This window comes from Lepisma saccharinum, chromosome 23 (assembly GCF_977018435.1).
Source record: "Lepisma saccharinum chromosome 23, izLepSacc3.1, whole genome shotgun sequence".
NCBI classification, from domain to species: domain Eukaryota; kingdom Metazoa; phylum Arthropoda; class Insecta; order Zygentoma; family Lepismatidae; genus Lepisma; species Lepisma saccharinum.
Window position 1 is genome coordinate 10,381,559 of NC_139251.1, and position 19,009 is coordinate 10,400,567.

General features: G+C 37.0%; 1 protein-coding gene across 1 annotated transcript; it reads right to left on the minus strand.

Moving 5' to 3' along the window:
• Positions 1 to 5,445: 5,445 nt before the first annotated feature.
• LOC145977757 (cytochrome P450 9e2-like) lies at positions 5,446 to 18,662 on the minus strand. Its single transcript, XM_083110022.1, has 5 exons — positions 18,536 to 18,662; positions 15,802 to 16,769; positions 11,763 to 11,984; positions 10,617 to 10,868; positions 5,446 to 5,655 (listed from the first exon to the last, which is right to left on the minus strand). Exons 2-5 carry the CDS (start codon positions 16,736 to 16,738, stop codon positions 5,492 to 5,494), a joined length of 1,575 nt encoding a protein of 524 aa, XP_082966148.1. The 5' UTR covers positions 16,739 to 16,769; positions 18,536 to 18,662; the 3' UTR covers positions 5,446 to 5,491.
• Between the last annotated feature and the right edge of the window lie 347 nt (positions 18,663 to 19,009).

Sequence of the window (19,009 nt, forward strand, 5' to 3'; positions counted from 1 at the left end):
TGTTTCTATTTGTCTTGTGTAGTATCGGTGGTGTGTATGTATGTGTCTTGTGTTGTAGTTGTGCTGTCTAGTATGTTTGTGTAGTAGTTGTGCTGTCTAGCATGTTTGTTTTGTCTTGCGTAGTAGTTGTGCTGTCTAATTTGTTTGTGTTTGTCTTGTGTAGTAGTTGTGGGTTTTTGTGTTTATATTGTGTTATAGTTGTGATGTGTTTGTGTGTGTCTTGTGTAGTAGTTGTGCTGTCTAATGTGTTTGTGTTTGTCTTCTATAGTAGTTCCTCCATTCATATTGGGGGTTAGGAGTAGAGCTGACAACTCTGCACTGTAAAAAAAGCCATGTCAAGAATCAGAAATATAAGGCTATGGACGTTCCCAAGGTAAAATATTCCGGAGGTAAAATAGTCCCCCGTTCGGATCTCCGGGTGGGGACTACTTTGGAAGGTCCCTGGACTAAGGATAAGATCTACGTTAGGAATAAGGATATTAAATTAGGCACCTGGAATGTTCTGAGCCTTTACCGGCCTGGGGCATTTCAGTGTACAGTTAATGAGATAGTTAAGTATAAATTAGATGTAGTAGCTGTCCAGGAAGTTAGGTGGCCAGGAGAAGGGAATTGTAAAACTAAAAATTATAGTTTTTTCTATGGTGGTGCTGAAAATCATAATTTTGGAACAGGCTTTTTCATAAATAATAGAATTATCTCGGCTCTTGAAACAGTAGAATGTATTAATGATAGGATATCATATGCAGTTGTACAGGGTAGGTGGTGTAAAATTATTTTAATAAACATATATGCACCAACGGAAGATAAAGATGATAATACTAAAGATGATTTTTATACAGAGTTAGAACAGGTCTTTGATAAATTTTCTCAGTATGATATGAAAATTCTGTTAGGTGACTGTAATGCACAGATTGGCAAAGAAGAGACATTTAAACCCACGATTGGTAAAGAAAGTCTTCATGAATTAAGTAATGATAATGGTATAAGATTGATTACTTTTGCAACCTCAAAGAATTTAATTGTGAAAAGTACCACTTTTAAACATAAAGATATCCATAAATATACCTGGTCTTCTCCAGATGGTAAAACTCATAATCAGATAGATCATATTTTCATTGATAAGAGAAGGCATTCTAGTATAATTGACGTTCGTACACATAGAGGTGCTGACTGTGCCAGTGACCATTATTTAGTAATTGCTAAATTAAGAGAAAGACTCTCAGTGATAATTCATAAGCAACAAAATCTAAAAGTTCTAAAATTTGATACAGGAAAGTTTACTGATGAAAGAATTAAGAAAGATTACCAAATTAAACTGTCAAATAGATTTGATGTTTTGCAGGATTTAAATGATGATGAAAATATAAATGAAACAGACGTAAATAAGAATTGGGAGCACATACGTAATGCAATAGAATCAGCAGCTAAAGAAAGTATAGGATACCATAAACCAAGAAAAAGTAAGCCATGGTTTGATAATGAATGTCACAATCTAATAGAAATAAGAAATCAGGCTAGACTTAGGTGGTTAAATAACTCTGATGATACAAATCTAAACAATTATAATAGAATAAAGCGAGAAGTTAACCACACGTTTAGAAGTAAAAAAAGAGATTACTTGAAAAGCAAAATTAACGAAATTGAAACAAACAGCAAAAATAAAAATATCAGAGATTTATATAAAGGTGTAAATGAGTTTAGAAAGGAGTGGCAACCTAAAGTAAACTTGATAAAAGATAAAGACGGTGATTTTCTTGCTGACCCAAGCGATATTCTAAATAGATTGAAGAACTACTTTAATGACCTTTTAAATGTCCATGTAGGAGATAAATCTGAAGTGAATGAAGTACACACAGCAGAACCTTTAGTTCCAGAACCTAACTTGACTGAAGTTAAAGATGCTATTAAAAGGCTAAAGAATAACAAAGCACCTGGCATTGATTTAATACCAGCTGAGTTAATTAAATATGGTGGAAATTCATTAATATGTCAAATTCATAAATTAATTTGTTTAATATGGAATAAAGAAGAAATCCCTCAACAGTGGAAACAATCCATAATTGTTCCTGTGTTTAAAAAATGTGATAAAATGAACTGCAATAGTTACCGTGGAATTTCTCTACCCTCAACAACATATAAAATATTATCTAACATTCTTTTAACAAGACTAACCCCATATGCTAATGAAATTATAGGTGATTATCAATGTGGATTTAAACATAACAGATCAACTTCAGATCAAATTTTTCACATCAGACAGACACTTGAAAAAAAGTGGGAATATAATCAAAATGTCCATCAGCTATTCATTGATTTCAAAAAAGCATATGATTCGGTCAAAAGAGATAAATTATATAATATATTAGTAGAGTTTGGAATACCTAAGAAGCTTGTTAGTATGATAAAAATATGCACCAGTGAAACAGAAAGTAAAATTCGTGTGGGTATTAATATGTCTGAGAAATTTACAATTCATGATGGGTTAAAACAAGGAGATGCATTATCTCCATTGCTCTTTAATTTTGCCTTAGAATATGCTGTTAGGAAGGTAAACGAAACTAAAGAAGGACTAAAATTAAATGGTGTGACTCAGTTGTTAGCATATGCAGATGATGTATACTTACTGGGGGATGATGTGAATACAATTAAGAATAATGCTAAAATATTTTTCAAAACTGCTAAAGAGATAGGTTTGGAAGTTAACAAAGAGAAAACTAAATATATGCTTACAGGCCGAAACCAAGTGTTAGGTGGTAATAATCAAAATCTAATTATTGATAACAACTCGTTTGAACCAGTTTCCAAATTCAAATACTTAGGAGTAATATTAACAAATGAAAATTATATTAAAGAGGAAATAAAAGGTAGGCTTAATTCAGGAAATGCATGTTACTTCTCTCTTCATAAACTTTTGTCTTCTCGTTTAATATCTAAGAAACTAAAAGTTAAAATATACAAAACCGTAATTTTGCCTGTAGTATTATATGGATGTGAAACTTGGTCCCTTACATTGAAAGAGGAACATAAATTGAGAGTATTTGAAAATAAGATCCGTAGGAAAATCTTTGGACCTAAAAGGGATGAGGAGACAGGTGAGTGGAGAAGGTTACATAATTTAGAACTACATAATTTGTATTCATGTCCAGATATTATTAGAATAATTAAATCAAGAAGACTTAGGTGGGCAGGCCATGCGGCACGAATGGGAGAGAATAGAGGAGTTTACAGGATTCTTGTTGGGAAACCTGATGGTAAGAGACCAGTAGGAAGGCCAAGACGAAGATGGAGGGACAACGTTGAGATGGACCTAAGGGAAATCGGTAGGGATGGAAAAGAGTATATAGATCTTGCTCAAGATAGGGACAGATGGAAGGCCTGTGTTGCTGCAGCCATGAACCTTCGGGTTTAAGAAGGCTAGAGAGTTAGTTAGTTAGTTCTTTGGAAACTGAGAATAGAGTTATTTTACTAGGGTGCCTACGATAAAATATTGAGAAAATGAGAATGACCATTTGATATTTCTTATCAGTCATGGCCACCAAAACAAGAACACATCTTATAATATTATTTTGCCGACCTCTTTAACAAACTGAACAAAATTCTGTATGGTAACAGGTAAGGAGAGAGAAATGGGCGAAGGAAGGCAAATTGTTCGAGATCTGGTTGGGATGGATATGGGAAGAAGAGAACGTAGATCAAGACACACTTGATGGTTACTTACATACCAACTTATGTTTAACTGCTCACCCCCCCCCCCCCCCGCTCTCCAAGAATGTCGTTCCTCTCACTTGTTGATTGGTGGAGACGTCTCTCGTCACTACTTGCGCAGAGACTTGTTTTCGTTTTCCTTCGCCTGCTCCAGAGATAAGCTGGAAGAGAATATATTTAACCATCTTGTGCGTTTTGCTTAAAGCCAAGTGGAGCCAGGCACTTTGTCGCTTAGAGTTTTCTTCCAAATCTCTCTAACTTTCAAAAATCGTACCAAATTGGAAAAGAGAATTGCTATTCTCTGAGAACGTAGTTACTTTCAATATTCATAAATAATTTATAGTGTACAGAACTTAGTTTTACAGTGATAAAGTGAAAACTGTGCTACTGACATGTCAAGTCTTTGTGAAATGAACAGAAATCTGTAACTGTGATTGACACAAAATTGTATCTAATAGAAATTTTTGCGACTTCGAATTAATATATCTTACATAATATGTAATATTATTACATTACCTTTCTCACAATGGCATAATTTCATAAACTTATGCTACCTGCTCGGCTTAGGTAGGACATCAGCACAGCATGAGGTACCTCAGGGTATGGCAGGGACGTAGCTAGGTTGGTCTGTTAAGGGGGGTACCACACACGCACACACACAGATGTGTGGAATCGAAGTTAAGGTCACCTAAATGTCCTCGAATCGGGTAATTTGTGGTTGTAATCACTTGACTTAAAATATCTAATTTGCCACGTACTGTCCTTATATAACGAATGAGGCACATCTGCAAACAATCGTTATATGAACAAAATAAAAAAAAATACAAGAAATTCACACTCAGAGTAAAATGGTAAATATACCTCTGTACGGTGACTTGTCTGCCAAGAAAGAGTAAACTGTCCTTGCGCCCCAAGTTTTGGCACCAAACAGAGCCGCTGTTGCCTCTGTAAACAACAACCCAAGAGCAAAAAGATCGACTTTCTAAGCATCAGCAATCAAAGCTGATGCAGTTCTCTCTATCGTATTAAAATATTGTATCTGAAGAATTAGGTCCAGGTTGAGAATCAAATAATAATGTCTTTTACACAGACTTCTTCACTTTCCCTGTTGGTTTATATAGTTCATACGGCCCTCCTCGATTTGTAATGGTAACGTGGTCGCCTTGTAATGAGGGTCTTCCGGTTTCGATACCCGGTGGAGGCACATAGCACATTGGTTTGGATACCACTTAAAACTGTAGGCCCAGTCCCGATTAGCCTTTCCGTGTATAAAGTGAACTTAAAACAACAAACCAAACAAAGTTCACGTCCGTTCAGGATCGTACGGTTGGCAACGCTGCGCTTTCACCACTCAATTTCGCTCCTCCTCCTTTACCGCTATGCGAGGCCCTGCTTCACAGTTAGCTGGGACAGGGTATAGACGGGAAGGAGAAAAGATGGGGCAACGCTTTCGACTGTCAACCTTGGCACGCGTTGCGGTTTCGGCAGGAAGAGGGGGCGAGGTGATAACGTGAAAGCGTGGCGATACCATCTAGTTAGCAAGTCAGTTTTCTAGCCAGTTGGAAAGCAACTAGTGAGTCACATTTTAAAGATTAATTCCCATTGTAACCTAGTAGAGCTCTAAGTCGGGCATTAAGTTCCGAAGGCAGCCAGATTGAATCATGCCGTTTCTTAGGGGTCGTGATTTTTGGGAACTAAAAAAAAGAGGAAAAAAGCATTGTAAGATTTATTTAACTTTAATACTAGGACCCGTATTTGAGTTTCAGATTACTTCACAACGTTTCTATCACAATTTTTCCAGGGACAACCAAGTTCCGTTCTTTGACTTCAAAAGAAGTGCCCTCTCGTCGTACTTGATAGGAACTTCAGTCCTCCTGCAAGGGACCACTTTGTGATCTTTAAGAAGGCAAGCTAAACCAATCTTCGAGCTCATCAAAGCAAACCGCTTTCCTGAAAACAGAAACGAAACGAAGATGTAAATGAAAATTCAAGTTTCATTCAAAACATTGGTGTATACACTACATAGCCAAAAGTAACTGGACACCAAGTGAACGTGGTGGTAGTGTCATGGTCTGGGGCTGTTTTTCCTGGTTGGGCTCTGGCGATTAGTTTTGGTCAATGGCAACATGAACAGTGAGGTTTGTGATGACATTTTAGACAATAGCATGCTGCCCACACTGGAACAGCAGTTTGGAATGGGCCCTTTTCTCTATCAGCACGATAATGCCCCTGCCCATAAAGCAGGGTCCATTGCATCGTGGTTTGAGGACAATCAGGTGAATGTGCTTAGCTGGCCTGCTCAAAGACCCGACTGGGATGAACCAGAGCGTAGGTTGCGTGCCAGACCCACTCGACCGAAAATCATCCATGAACTATTCACGAGGCTACAGGACGACCAGACTACCAGAACTTAGTACAAAGCCTGCCCAGAAGAGTAAATGCTGTAATAATAGCGAAGGGAAGTTTAACATTATTATTAGTTACCTGGCTGGTGTCTTTGGAATGAACAGCACTGGATGTTCGGTGAGTTCTGGCTACATAGTGTAGGCTACATGCAATATAATAGTAATATGCAATAATAAAATATAAATTTGCAGAATCCTGTCACATAATGATCTTCCTAAAGAATTTTCTCCAACATGGAAAAATTCTACTATTCTCTTTTCATGTACAGTGCCATACCATATTGGCAACATTGTTCGTTCTGCAATACAATAATAAAAAAAAATCTTGGCATTAACAAACACAGGGATAAAGTCATGGCCGTACAGTGACCAGCAATAAAAATGGGACCCCAGATACTGAAATACTCGCCTCCCTGTAATACGTCATGTATGTTGCCTAACTATACGGTGATCAATGGATCTTTATGGGAAATTTTCAATGGCTACTTCTACCGCCGTAGATATAGGCAACACACATGACGGATCCAGAGAAGCGGGTATTTCAGAATCTACGTGTCCCATTGTTATTACCGGTTTCCTCATATCTGTACATAACAGGTGGAAGGGATTCAATTTTCAGTTATAGAAAGTCATGAAAATATTTATAGTTATCAATAATAGGGTCTATTACTAACGAGGTTACCGTCAAATACTATTTCTCAAATACTGTGAAAAAAATATTGGTTTAATTCCAATTCTTGTAATCAATTTAACCCAAATAATAATTCTGAAATTGCTATTCATGCGGTTTCATTACAATATGTACAATTATTCTTGTTACATTTAATATTTATTTGTTGGATTTTCAGTTTATATATATATATATATACACACACACACACATAAAAACAGGGTGTATCTTAAGTTATAGCGAAAACTGACACAGTTGAAAGTACCCGATAATAGTGTTGACTTGTAGGTAAAAATTAGAAGGTGTACTTGAAACGAAACATTACGGAGACAGGATGTTCTCGTCGGTTTGGAATGCAGACCTTACAAATTCCATTACTTGCCTCGTCCGTGGAAAGTACCAGCCTAACAGACGGATATGAAGCGACAGGTATTGGAATTTGTATAGCGAAGCAACCGAACCGATCTGAGAAGATCGGAAGGAAATTTCGAGATCAGTATTGGATTTGGAGTGTGCGAGTCAACATCGAAGAAGCTAGAGCGCAAGTATGTACCTGGAGGACGGATACGTCACTCCGAAATTATAAAGGTCTGAGCCTTGTTACACAACCTCTCGCTAGTACCTTTTCTTACTTACATCCCAGTACTAAAATAATAAAATAAGGGAAGGGGGAAACAATAGAAGCAAACGAGCCGTTTTCGAGATAATTGCGAGTGTGTGGTTACAAGCCGCCACTGACTTCATTGTTTGTAAACGTCGTCCTAGTTAGTAAAATGCTAATAATACAGTAAGAAAAGTCATTGAAGATCTCATTGCTTTTATTGAACATTCTACTTACTTTAACAAACGTTACTATGTTACATGTTACAATTACTGTACACTCGTACCTGTTAAAGGAGGTGTTCAAGGTGTCGTTCTTGCATTTGGATGCAATACTGTACGCGATTCCGCATTGAGTTTTGAATTCTTTCGAACACCCCAGGTTCATTTCGGAATTGGGCACAAGTATGTATAATTCTCTGTGCTGATTGTATCCATCCTGTTTGATTACAACGCCACATCTCGGAAATGTTCTGTTTTGTAAACAAAGAACAAACCTCGGAACGCGCAAGAAGTAAAGCACTCTGTGTTTACAAAATTCAATCAGTGACGGCTTGAAACCACACATTCGCACAGATTATTAGCATTTTACCAACTAGGATGGTGTTTACAAACAATGAAGGCAGTAGCGGCTTGTAAGCACACATTCGCAATTATTTCGAAAACGGCTCGTTTGCAGACCCATGTTTACTGAGACTTTTTTGCTTCTATTATCGTGTACTTTTAACTGTGTCAGTTTGCGCTATTACTTATGATATACTCTGTATGTGTGTGTGTATATATATGTACGTATATATTACTCCAATATGTATGTATGTATGTACATATGTAAATAAATAAATACACATGAATCTATATCTTAAAGTTATGTACTAAGCAATTCATAAAATATTTAGAAACCTTCTGTGTTTATTAGTTTTTGTGTTCTGGACCTTATTATTATAAAATGATTGTAAAATGTTCACTAGACCAACGGGATGTGTATAGACCTTTCAACACCCAACCTTTGTACAAGGCCATGATAAAGGGTTGGAAACCTTATTCAGGCAAGGGCGATTTTCTTTTCATCATCAACAATTCATGAAACTCAATGATAGAAATCTCAACTAAAGAAATATACGATATTCGTTTCATTAGCACAGTAGGGAGATGCTACCTGTACAGTGCCATATCTTTGTTCACCGGAATAGGCGTGATCACCGGGGCAAGGATGGAGCAGTTGTCCTCTCTAATATTTTAACTTACAAATTTAGTATAGAGGGATCATAATCCATTACTGAGCAATATTAACCTCTTAAAACAAAGATGATATTTTTCTTTTCAATCCGATGGAAGTTCCAAGCATCCGAAGGATGGGGACCTATTTCTTGTGTAATTGGACTGTGCCACTTTGTTGACTATCAAATTCCTTGTTGCTGACACGAGCCATACTTATACTAACTGAAGGAAGACTAACATTGTAGAATACTTTCGTAAGACTGCAAAAGTTCATTCTAATGTCCCGAAAGCGTTTCATATGCTATCCAATATTTGTATGGCCTAAATATCGGGTGTTTCAGAAATAATAGGGGGAATACAAAAATGTATTGCAAGTAAATCATTGAACTTACGTTAATTTAATAGTCTAGTTCTTGCCACACTCGCATCAACATGAGCCCTTCGATAGTGTCTATCGCTGCGATGATATGCTTCCTTAGGGCTACGATATCACTCGGCATCGGTGAAGCGAAATCCCTGTCTTTGATGAAACCTCACAAAAAGAAGTCACACGGTGTAAAGTCTGGTGATCTTGACGACCAAAATAGTGCACAAAACACTGAGTGATGAGGCTGATTTGAGTGTTGCTTAGCAGCAGGGATGTGAACTCTGAGGTTAACAAAACATACACGCACAAGCTGTTTGCGTTCCTTGATCGTTCTTGTCTGGTTCCATTAATGTTTACTTGCAATACATTTTTGTAACCCCTCAATTACTTCTGAAACTTCCGGTATATTGCATTCAATACGCAAGCGTGTGTGTAGTTTTAGTTTGAGGAGAACCGTGAATTTTGTTTACACTTAGCTTTCCTTTACTTGGAATGCATATGAGTTCCATTTTCGCGTGTGAGGTATGACGTGTATGTGATTACAACTAAAATTACACTAAATGTACACATAAATTGGATTTTCGAGTCATCCGGACCTCTCCAGGTAACCCTTCTTTCGTACGCATTGATAGATTTCACAACAGTGAGGTAGTTTTTTTTTGTAGGAACAAGGCTTTTGGCCCCTCAATTCTAATAAAAGAGCGTTTTCACGGCTGTGCCCTCAAAACATAATTTAAAATTTATGTTCGATTGAATTTAACCTCTGGCCTCTCTTCCTTGATTGCATATTGTTTACGCCTATTTACAATGCTGGCGATCAAGGAAGCCTGGCAATGTCTGACAAGACATTCCTTACGTGGTTGTAACAATTTCCTGACATCAAAAGGTGATGACTAAATATCTGGAATTTTAGAGTTCTTTGCACTTATCATATTCGATGATTTCATGGACTGTTACGATACTATTGTCTTGATTGCAAGGCAATGGCATTAACCACGACGGTATACTATTATTGATAACAACTCGTTTGAATCAGTTTCCAGAGTCAAGTACTTAGGAGTAATACTAACAAATCAAAATGATATTAAATCTTCTTGTATAATATTTAAGAAACTAAAAGATAAAATATACAAAACAGTAATTTTGCCTGCAGTATTATATGGTTGCGAAACTTGGTCTCTTACATTGAAAGAGGAACATAAATTGAGAGTATTTGAAAATAAAATCCTTAAAATCCTTTGGACCTAAAAGGGATGAGGAGACAGGTGAGTGGAGAAGGTTACATAATTAGAACTACATAATTTGTATTCCTCTCCAGATAGTATTAGATTGATTAAATGGAGAAGACTTAGATGGACAGGTCATGCGGCACAAATGGGAGAGGAAAGAAGAATTTACGGGATTCTTGTTGGGAAACCTGATGGTAAGAGACTAGTAGAAAGGTGAAGACGAAGATGGATGGAAAACGTTGTAATGGACATAAAGGAAATCGGTAAGGATGGAAAAGATTGGACTGATCTTGCCCAGGAGAGGACAGATGGAAGGCTTGTGTTGCTGCAGCCATAAACCTTCGAGTTTAAGATGGATAAAGAGTTAGTAAGTTAGTTAGAAAGAAAGGATTATTCTATCAGAATAAAAGAAACATGGTTACCTATGCAGTTCCTGGGACCACCTCCGAATGGGATGTAAGCGTATGGGTGCCTCTTGGCTTTATTTTCCGGAAGAAATCTGTCGGGATCGAATCGATGTGGTTCCGGATAAAACTTCTCGTCGTAATGGAAGCCTACCACTGGAATCCAAACAGAATCGCCCTTTTCTAGTGTTACATTTGTCCCTGGAATCACATATCGCTGGGTGCACTCCCTGCCGAGTTTTGCTACTGGAGGATGCTTCCTTAAGGTTTCTGTAAACAATGCAGGAATCATGTCCATGTACACATATATACTTATATCTTGAAAGTAAATTCAATGCTTTTAGTTACGTATTGAGTTTGAACAGAAGACAAATTTTGTACCTCTGCGGAAAACGTGTGTCTAATGTGCAGGGTGTCCATAAATAATTCACCTCATAACACATCAAAACATCTTTAGTGCAAAAAGTTTATCGGAAACAACAGATATGACATTGTACTCATTGACTCAAAGAATTTTAGTGAACATAGTTCTCATTATTAATAAACCTCTACAAGGCCACCCTGAGTGCCTTTCACAATATCAAGTCTCTTGATGAATTCACTCCACTGTGATTGATGCCACAGCCTCCTCGATCCTGGACTTCAATTCCACCAAGGCCGTAACTTTCCTTTTGTAGACGATGTCCTTCACGCAAACCCACATAAAGAAATCTAGGGACGTCAGGAGATTTTGTTTTCCGCAACACACACATTGCCTTTTACTGGTGGTGTTTTAAGTCCACTTCATGCACAATAAGGCTAATCGGGACTGGACCTACAGTTTAAAGTGTGATCCGAACCACTATGTGCCTCCACCGGGTATCGAATCCGGGACCTACCAGATTTATGAATCTACATAGTGGGATCAATGAGTATTATCGTGCAAATTGTCCATCACCATGTTCGTGCACTTAGACTTAGACCCAACTAGAGCTTCAAGAATTAAAAGAAAACTCAAAACAAGCTGTTGACAACTTCTGCACCAGCATACATAGAACTCCATCGCTTGAAAACACATAGGTTTTAAGAGAAAAATTAATGGAAATAGTCATGGATAATAATACTCATAGATCCCACTGTACGTTTCATTTTAAGCGTATTTTATTCCACTTGGACAATACTCACCACTTAACACCATGTCCATATATGTCATCTCCTGGATAGCCTCGTAGGTGCATTGCCCTTCATGCTTCGATAGAACCCTCAGGACTTCCTCCCTCAGACGTTCCTGGATTTCAGGATGCAAGGCAAGTTCATAGCTCGCAAAAGTCAACAGAATGCTCGACGTATCGAAACCAGCAATCAAAAATAGAAAAGCTTGAGCCATCAATATGTCATCTGTGAATGCTAAAATGAAAGTGAAAGATATGTTAAATTTGTGAATATTCGGAAACATTTGTGTTTCTAGACTTACAAGCTTGGTGAGAACCAAATGACATCGGGTTCTGATATGCATGGAAGCATTGCTGCTTGTTTCCTTTACATCTATTAAATATTAAACTTTTGAACATGTACACATCTGACTGTTGCTACTAGTGATGATTGCAAAGTGTGAGATTTTTATACAGGATGTTTCACTCTCTCTCGACCCCGGATTTTCGCTTATAAAAATCAAAATGTAATGAAATTTGCTACGAATATACATTGTTGAGAAACATGGTGAAGTCACAGAGAGTGTTCGAAGTAGTCGCCATTAGCACCAATGCATGCATGCACTCGCCTCTACAGTTTCTTCACTAAATATTGATTGGAAAACTTTGCAGACGGTTTCCGGACCCCAAACTCAGCAATACGTTGTTGCTGGCATGCCTTTATGGACTCTGCTTTTCAGTAGCCTACGTGTGAATGAGAAACACCTACTGTTCCACAGAGTACTAATTCATACTGTACTGTTTTGTTACTGTACTCTAATGACGAACCACTGCTTGCAAGCACGAACTTTCAACCGAACACGAACAAACACGAAGCTCTAACAGGTGAGTCATAACAGCAGCGCCAAGAACTCAGACTGAAAGCACACACCCGTACGATTGCCATTTAACGACAGAATCGCCCAGACGCACGCGCATGACCGCACAAGGACTAGTGATACTGTGGCACCCTTTCCAATGACATCACCAAGCTTCTCATACACCATTGTATGTCCGCAGCAAATTTCATTACATTATGACAAATAGTTTGATTTTTATAAGCGAAAATCAGGGACCGAGAGCGAGTGAAACACGCTCTATTACAGCCGTGTACCGGTGTATGAACACACAATGTTTTAGACTTAATATACCTGACTTGACAAACTAAAGATTTATCCGGTTTTATTAGGTAGAAGTGGAAGAAACTCATGATATTTCATTTGTACCATTTTCTACAGATTGCGTCCCCCAAGAACCCCCCTGACGATAAATTGAAATTGCAATCTCTGCACCACTGTTTGGAAGTAAGTGTTACCTTTTCCAGAATTTTTGAATCTAAGTACATTTTGTAATGGAAGTAACGTTTTCAATAGTTAATTTTACAGTTACTTTATGATGCATATATTGATAACTTAAACAATTGTAACGTGGGGGATGAGATAAATTTGGCAACTCTATTTCTAACTATTTTTCTTCTCTGGATGTTAAGGTGAAAGGGACTTGGACACCAATTAGAAATTTATCAGTAGACTTACCTAAAAGCGAGTTACATCAAAATTTAACTCATTCAATTCTGCGTTAATCTATGATAAGCAATTTTTTTATGAGTGTGCCTTCAATTTTATACAAAGAAAGGGTTGTTTTTTTGTGTTTTCTAAACGACCGCTCTCTTTGAAACTTTATAATCAAAAAAATTGTCATTCGACCGTGATGAAATGTAAATGTGGTGCAGGTAGAAAGGTTTTAAATACAGTTCTTAGTTTTCAGATTTCTAAATCGGCCAAAAAATGCCAATTTTGTGAAACTACTTTTTCTTTATTATGTAGTTCTACAAATACGATCTTGGTCTTGTTTCGAAGCTTCTGGCAGCTATTTTTAAATCCCATTAACACTGTAAACTCGCATTGCAAAACCGATTTTATACAGATTAATATTGAACGGATTGGCGATTAGCATTGAACGTGGCAACACCGCACGCACTATCGCTACCCGACAGTTACAGACCTCATTTTCCACGCTTAAACTCACGTAGCTGTATTCACCTTGGCTCTCCCAGAAATCAAGATAAATCTATGCCTATGACCTAATATGCATTATCGGTAGCTGTTATCGGGAGATAACCATACAACATCATAAAACGATAAAACAATCCTATGGATGGAAGGATTGCACGAAATTGTTATCGCCTCAAGTAGAACTTCTAATTTGGTGATTGGTTGCTGTGGGTAGGGCGCAATCCTAACTTCAAAATTCTGAAGAATTATTCCACTAAACCGATTTGAAAATGTCCATCAATAGAAAGTTTGTTTCTAGCTTCAAAATAAAAAGATTTAGACATCTAAGATATGGAGTGACTATATATATAAAACACTCTTCGAGCCAAAAAGATTAAAATGTTCTTTCTCGCTTTGCTCGCAATATCTGCTTTTCTTCTAGTCTCATCAAGTTCAGAGCGGCCAGAGGGAGAAGTAATACCAAATATGTACTTCAGACTCTTGCTGCTATACTGTTTTGTCTTAAATGCATGAACAATTGTGTGGAGGAAAAGGAACGTGCACATTTGAGAGACAATTTATAAAATTTTACCTGTTGGTTTGTTATGAGGCGGATGAATTGATTATGTAATGTATTTAAATAATAATATGTTACATATATATATATATCTGTGTGTGTGTGTGTATGTATTAAAGAAACTTTGAATACGTACACAATATAATGTTAACATATTGCATGTGTATTTTTATTTTACGTCACTCCATGTTCCATATGTGTAAAGTACCTATATGTTGCACATGAAAGTTATAAATGTCATATGTATAAAAATAATTATATTCGGAACGCATTTATCATGCATTTGCTGTCTTTCAAAAATACAGTTTGTTTGCTTCTTTTCCATTATTAGGGGTTAGGTGGGAGAACAGCCACAGGCTAAACCTCGCCGTTCAATAAAGAAAATTTGAATAGAATTGAATTGAATGTGAAATTGAACGTGTTTAAAAATCATTTTAAATCGTGTTCCAACACAAATGCTTTAGCACCGACTTCTACCTATTTTTTGCGTATTTTAGGAGGATAACAACGTCTTTGATACTACTCTACTACCATCACCACTACCACCACTACTACTAATAATAATGATAATAATGCCATTATTATTATTATTATTATTATTATTGACATGTTTATCCTGGTACTCCCGTCTCTCAGTCAAAAATCCGTGTTTGAGCCTCTGCTATACAGAATGTCCGGGCTATAGGTATACAAAACTACACACATATATTTTAGCATGTGTAAAGTTTATTAACTTTCTTGTCCTGGTTATGTACAAAGTAAGTCAGAAGGTTTTTATGTATGTACGTTGGTACACCTCAATGTTAGCACAATTTGTAGCTCGACACATATCCAAACGAGTAGTGAAGCACTCGACAAGTGTTGACCAGCATTTAAAGCGTTTTAATCGCAACTATACGCTGTCTCAAATCACTAAAATCGTGAACTTTCCATTGTGCACAACATCTTTAAAGAAGCCCCATCCAAAAAAGTCTAACTGATGACAAATCTGGGGATCTCGGTGGCCAGGTAGTTTCTGCGCATGCGTGACTCAACAGCACGCTTGATCGTCCAAGTGGACTACTGAAATCTTGGATCGATGGTCAATCGACTGAGCTTCACTACGAGACAATACAAAGAGCAGTTTTCGCATTATAAGCAGTTATTTATGTATACTTCTAGCACGGACACCCTGTATTATGATAAGAATGAATCCAGAAACGACTGATACGTGAACTTACTAACAAAAGTCGAGTCGCCGTGTGAGAGGTAGCATTCACTTTCTCGTAAACGTAAAAAGGTGAGTAGGCAATTTGTTATGTAAGTGAAATTCTCAAAAACAATAGGTTAGTCCTGTCTGGCCCTGTGTGAAACATAATAATTTGTTGTGTCGTGCGTATCATAGTCAGGAGGAACATTTTTAGAACCCCCTGTAGCTATATTCCTAATTAGAATAAAATTGGAAAAAGAAAAAAGAAACTTACCTTTCGACAGCTCGTCCTTGCTTTCTTTTATCTGCAACTCTGCATCCTTCTCAAAATTATCCTGTAATTTTTCATTGTCATCCAATTCCAAAATCCCTTTCCTGGAGTCCAGTAGAAGCTGGAAGAAATCATCTCTCCTCACATTGTGTTGGTCGCGGTACGCCCTTGTCGATGTGAGAACTTCATCCAGAAACTCCTCAGTCTTTTTATTCAGAAACCTGACTGGCAAACCCCAAACGCGTTTCACTCTTAGGTACGTCAGAAGGAATATTAGCAGTCTGTTCATTTTGCTAGAATCTAAGAAGTTGATGGCAATCTTAAGAAATTCTGCTTCAGGGTTCTTCAACGAGTCACACTGAACCCCAAAAGCGCAAGTGGCTATGACATCAAGGGTGTATCTGGTGAAGAAAGACTTCATCTCATGCTCGCTCTTGTGGGAAATGTTCTGGAGATAATTCACCATTTGTTCACCGCACACGGTCACTAAGCCGCTCATCATCTTCATCTTCTTCGATGTGAAGGTTGGCGTCAATAAAGTTCTCACACTTTTCCACATTTCACCCTTCAGCCTCAGAAGATTATTATCGAAATATTTACTAGTGTTTGCCAGACGTACTTCGCGGTCAACGAAATACTCAAAATCCTTCACCATGATGTGTTTGATTAAGTCAGGGTCTCTAACAAACAAAACTGGAGTCAAACCGCTATAAATTCCTATGTATCTTTTTCCAGCATGTTCTTGATACAACCTTTTCGAAAATTCATTCTCAGATACGCGAAGCAAAATCCTGGGTTTCAAATTTCCGAAGAAGAATTGCGGTTCCAAATAAGGTACTCCCTTCTTTTTCCAGTGTCCGTAAGTCCTTGTAAGGTACTTGTAAATTACAAAAACAAGGAATATCGACACAAGAAGACAGGTAGAAAATGGTACTTCCATGATTTCGACCGTTTCGAGATCACCGTTCTACCTGAAATTAAGTTCAAAGTGTAATTTTTTCTTAAAGTTATTACTTTTGGAAACACTAAACATAAACAGCAAACAAATGTTCAGTGAAACGAGATACTAATGATTGAAAATACCTTGATTATACGCCATTATCACATTCCATCAGGTCTCATAATTAGGCAATGTAGCCATGTTTCTTAAAGGTAATCATACTTACTAAAAACTAAATTCGTTTAGTAAAGGTTTACTTTCATATATTTTGATCAATTTATCCCACCTGTCAATTTAATTTGCTAACAATACGTGTTTACATTTTTCTTGAGCCAACTTTAGCAGTGTTCAAAGATGGTATTAAATGGCCTGTACAAAACTCAAAGACACAAGATCCAATCACAGAATTATGACTAACGTAGACGTTTTTAAAGGATATAAAATTATTGGAACATGAAAAACTTCCAAATTCATAAATTAGTTAGTTACTGCCAGTTATTGATCGTGATAGAAACGTAAATCTTAAACAAAATGAAATAAAAATAAATTATCGTTACTACAGTAGCTGCAAGTTATATTAGTTAAAAAATTGTAACTTTAAATTAGGTTAGAAAAATTTGACGCCCCCTTCCCTTGTGCCATGAAAACACACAGAGGGCGTGAAGATATAGATCATTAATTAGCTTAATAATTGGGTTATTAAATTTATCTGAGTAAAGAATGATCATTACTATAAAGCAAGTTTTAAGTGGAATATAAACAATTAAATATAAACTTAAATGATAATGACATCAATAATGTTGAGGGCGTTCGTTGAAGGACTCATTATCTTTTCAGCGAAGGTTCCGGGTTCGAGCCTCGTGTATTTCTTTGTGAATGTCACTCCCTTAACTTCATCTGTTTGCCATTCATCCTCACAGTCCCAACTAGCATAAGGAGGCAGAAAAGCGACAAAAATAAGAAGAAAAAAAATAAAACTATTGATAATGCCGGCGTCCAGGAAATGATGACTATATGCGTTGCCAAGCCTAAATCGAGTCCTAAGTAAAGTTGTTGTTTTTTTCAAACGGATTTTTAGGTGCAGCATCTATTCAAAAATATATGTTTTCATAGCTATCGTTTGAGATATGTATTTTAGGACATGAAATCAAGTAAAATGAACACACTTTGTTGCACCTTTTCGTGATATTAGCACATTTATCCCCTTTTTACCCCCCCCCCCCCAATTGATGCTTCACCACCTTTGTCCTTCCTTTCCTTTCATATTTTGTTTAAAAAAATGGACAGAGAAATAAATGATTTTCACTCTTCTTAAGCAGCTACATAAAACCCTATAGTCTTATTTTGTAGAGCAGAACGAGAGCTATAAAATGGTATAATATAATCATCGAATAATGTAGCAAAACCCGCGAGAGAAAACACAAACTTCAACAAAGCCTATTCGGCAGAACCACAGTTCTCTATGCGGTCCGCGCGCCTTATATAGCCTATAGAAGGCGCAGAAAAACAGAGCATTGAATAAAGGCATTTTATCAGCACACTTTTTTGCACCTTTTTTAAAACATTTTCAGAACATTTTTTCCCTTTCGCGACCATAATTTTGCACCTTAAAATACCTTCCCTAATTCCTTTTGATTCACCTAAAGATCTAGAAAAAAGGCATAAGATAACACATGCACAAGATATAGCAATGATGATTCAAATTGAAATTTACAAAATCTCTAGATTGTTCTTAGAAAACATTGGCTTGATTAAGTTAAATACTACTGTCAATATTATCAATCAATGTTATCTTACCTTGGATGTATTCAGTTTCTGGCTTAGAACATTCTTCAGTTAACCAAAGAAACAAGTCTCAACATCGTCACAGCAAAATATCTAATTCTCAGTAAACTTGGCCTACTCGCCTTGAAATAATCACACGGAGATTTACCTAATAATTCAGTCTTTATATGCACTAACGATGTACACAAAAAAATTCAAACAACAAAAAAGCACGAGTCACGATCACTCAGCAAACTGATGTAATATTTGCATGACACAGTTCCAGGAAACACATTTCTTATCTATGTTCTTCTGATACGCAATGTTATCGCCGACAAAACAATGGCGCTCACGGAGAAATCAGTGAAAAGTAAAATTAAAAACTAGAACAATTACAATGCAGACTTTTTTAAAACGGCACATAAGCATCTGACGTGCTGCCTATTCGCAGTGCCGCAACCACAGTAGGGCAGAAGGCATTTCCCCCCGTTCCCCAACTTTGAAAGG

Excerpts from the sequence above, each read along its gene's own strand:
- LOC145977757 (XM_083110022.1), bottom strand. The coding sequence starts at position 16,738 with ATGGAAGTACCATTTTCTACCTGTCTTCTTGTGTCGATATTCCTTGTT. Across the intron at positions 10,869-11,762 it reads TATGGACATGGTGTTAAGTG|AAACCTTAAGGAAGCATCCT; the intron begins GTGAGTATTGTC and ends CATTGTTTACAG. Across the intron at positions 5,656-10,616 it reads TGGTCCCAGGAACTGCATAG|GAAAGCGGTTTGCTTTGATG; the intron begins GTAACCATGTTT and ends TTCTGTTTTCAG.